The sequence below is a fragment of the Vanessa cardui genome, chromosome 1 (assembly GCF_905220365.1).
Source record: "Vanessa cardui chromosome 1, ilVanCard2.1, whole genome shotgun sequence".
Taxonomy (NCBI): domain Eukaryota; kingdom Metazoa; phylum Arthropoda; class Insecta; order Lepidoptera; family Nymphalidae; genus Vanessa; species Vanessa cardui.
This window is the reverse complement of record NC_061123.1, coordinates 11,682,070-11,685,600: the sequence shown is the minus strand read 5'-3', so window position 1 is coordinate 11,685,600 and position 3,531 is coordinate 11,682,070. Positions and strand designations below refer to the sequence as shown.

General features: G+C 34.4%; 1 protein-coding gene across 1 annotated transcript; it reads left to right on the top strand.

The window, feature by feature from the left end:
* The first annotated feature begins 247 nt into the window (after positions 1–247).
* LOC124544508 (pancreatic triacylglycerol lipase-like) lies at positions 248–2,104 on the top strand. The gene is made up of 5 exons (XM_047123108.1): positions 248–290; positions 416–602; positions 698–1,092; positions 1,321–1,651; positions 1,982–2,104. Exons 1-5 carry the CDS (start codon positions 254–256, stop codon positions 2,025–2,027), a joined length of 996 nt encoding a protein of 331 aa, XP_046979064.1. The 5' UTR covers positions 248–253; the 3' UTR covers positions 2,028–2,104.
* Positions 2,105–3,531: the final 1,427 nt, after the last annotated feature.

Sequence of the window (3,531 nt, the reverse complement as noted above, 5' to 3'; positions counted from 1 at the left end):
TTCTATTACAGAATCCTTGTCTGTATCAGCAATTTAATAATCATCCTGGTTATCTCAATCATATCTAAGCATCCAAAACTACGCAAACTCTTGTTTTGATTAATAATTAAGTCGTGTTAGAGTATTTGATATGGGAAGGTAATCGAATGTTAAATCATTATAATTACATTGATAATGTATATGATAATTAATAGGGAAGAGATAAACAGCATTATAAATACACTTGAAGTTATAGGTGACTGAAATCTTCACCATGAAGCTCTTGGTAGTTTTGCTTGCCTCAGTAGCGTGTTAGTATTCTTTTGTGTGACACTTTACCTCTTTATAATTGTAAAATTAATTAGATAACTAAATACATATAATAAATTATAATTCAATTTTATATTTTAATCTTCGTTATATTTGTTTCTCACAGTGTGCGCTGGTAGCGCAATTCCATTGGTGCCATTAGATAACAGCCATTATGTGGAAGGCGAGAGCCGGTACATTTGGATGCCCGATGGTGAAGGTAACCCTCATCTTGTAGATCTGCATGCTCCCGTCGATGAAGAATTTCTTCAAACCAGAAACGGTGCTCGCAATGAGTACTGGCTATTCACAAGGTAAATTAAGGCAATTTGTTCTAACATACTTGCATCCCAATTGTAATAATTGCTTGTTACGATTACTACATTTTACCTATTTTTCACATTTGCAGACGTAATCCTACCAACCACCAACTTTTGGTGAACGGTAACGCAAACTCAATCCGTAACTCCAACTACATGGGAAACCGCCCCACCAAAGTCATCGTACATGGATGGAACAGTAATGGAAACACAGCGAATAACCCTCTAATCACAGCCGCTTTCCTTGCGGTCGCAGATGTCAATGTCATAGTCCTAGACTGGAGAAGTTCTGCCAGTGGACTCTACACCACATCCGTGTCAGCTGTTCCCGATGTTGGCAGACATCTTACAAGTTTCCTTAACTTCCTATTCAGTACCGCTGGCGGCAACTGGAACAACGTCCACTTAATTGGTCACAGCTTGGGCGCTCACGTAGTCGGTAATGCCGGACGCGCCAGTAATGTCCGACCGGTCCGAGTAACTGGTATGTCCTTTTTTTATATAATCATTCATCAATAAGAAAAAATCAATTAAAAAAGGTTTTATCTTTTGGCGCCGTAGCTAGTATTAATAAGTTTGTGCAGTAGTGTAATTTATTAATTTATTTTTTGCCAATAGACACGACAAAGATGTCATGACGCATTTCCATTTTATTAGTCACAACGATATTGAGTTCACTTCAAATCGATATAATTACTTTGTTCTATTTTAGGTATGGATCCCGCTGGTCCTCAATGGGGTGGTAACTCAAATGCGCTAAACCGCAACTCTGGAGTATACGTTGAATCTATTCACTCTAACGGAGGTGCCCTCGGTATCATGGACCCTATTTCTCACGCTGACTTCTACCCCAATGGTGGCAGAAATCAACCCGGCTGTGGAGACCCAATGTGCTCTCATTCACGTGCACCACAATTGTTCGCCTCTTCGATCAGAAGTAACCACTTAGTGGGTAGACTTTGCAATAACCTCAGCCAGGCCCAAAATAATCAGTGCACAGGATCCACATTAGTCCTTGGTACCAGCAACTTGGGCAAGCGAGGGTATGTTTATACTTACATTTTATTTTTTATCCTTTCATAACAAGTGATCTATTATTATATGCAACATGATTTATTATGCAATGTCATATTAAAAACAAACTTGGTCGACATAACTTGCATAAAACGTTAAGTGATGAAAACAAAAAATGACAAATTGATTGATACAAAACAAATAGCTTGAGAATATTACTTGCTTTTTCGTAGTTTAAACAAACTCTTTAAGATATTAAAGATTATTTAAAAACGTTCGTTCGTACGATATACCTGTTTCACTCTACGATAAGTAATACGATCTTTGACCAGATGATAATGGAAAATGTTTTTTTACAGGCAAGGATTATATGGACTAAGAACCGGTAGCAGCTGGCCTTTCTAAGAATGTGACCATAGAAGATTTATGACCTGTGATGCTTTTAAAATAGCTGTACATACGATCTTAATAAATAATTTTAAAGACGCATTTTTGTTCATTCCTTCTTTACGAAATTATAACATTGAAATAACCTTTCTATGTTTTATCATCTTATATGGAACAATAGCATGATCGTCTGTAGTGACTGCAATAAAATAAGAAGTAGAATATAATTGGCAGATTTAGAAGGGAGTATTTACACCGTAGTTCTTTCTACGAACACGTCATATGAACGAAAAGAGATTAGACGGATACTATTTAAATAATTATGGGTAAGCGAGTACAATTTTATTAATATATTTTATCTGATTGTAAATTTATTTACTCTTAGGTGATAAACGATACATCTTTAATTTTTAAAATAAAAAGACGTCTTTATGACGATGTGAACAATGCTCTCTCGGAAATAGTACATTGGTTTAGTGTATAAGTAAATTGGCGAATAGACTCAGCTCTGCAGCCTATGCGGTAAAGAAGATTAGACTTTTGACTGATGTGGATACGGCTCGCCTTGGGTATTTTAGCTTTTTCCACAGTATTATGTCGTATGGATTCCTACTCTGGGATAATGCAGCTTAATACTATTTTTGTCCCAAAGCTTGGGCCCAAAAGATTCGTTAAGATGTATATTTAAAAAAATTAAAATAATGACTGTCGCTTCTCAATTTGTTTTTGATAATGTTATGTATGTATGCAAAAACATTAATGATTTTCCCAAAAATTGTGACGTACATTCCATTATGGGAATTCCATGGGAAAAATTCACCATTAGCCCGAATGACACGCTCATATAACGCAATACCAACTATCGATATGGGTTTCGACACTTTTAGCACCTACAAAAAGAAATGTTATGCCTTTTATGCAAATTGTTAGTCAAAGTAAATTTGTTTCTGATCTTATTTTCATTTTGTTTAGTTTAAATTTGTTAAATAGTTTTTGATAAATTATTTTATTTCATTGTTTTGTAATTATTAGTTTTAGTTTGTTTTTTCTTTCTTTTATTTTTATTTCTTAAGTTTTGTTTTAGAGTTCAATACTTTATAAGTGCATGTTGTGTTCTCCTATAATTGGAGGTACATTTAATATTTTATTGTCTAAACTTGTATTTTTTGTATTACATATGTACCTGTGTTGGAGTTCCATATTAAATAAATAAATAAATAAATAAATAAATTAATACTAGGAACAAGAATAAACTTGTTACGCCTAGTACCTGATTACACAGGGGTAGTATCTCTTTTTTGGGGAAATGTATACGTTTTTACAACAGGATCCCAGAAAACGTTGAACAATATTCAATTATAAAATTCAAAAGAATCGTTAAAGAGCGTTTGTGTGCTAAAGGATATAACAGCACTAATGACTTTCTAGTTGACTGCACACCGTGGGAATGAGATGATCGCCTCCAGGCTGTTTCAAATAACAAGAATATGTTTATTATTGTATATTGTAAATTGACATTTTA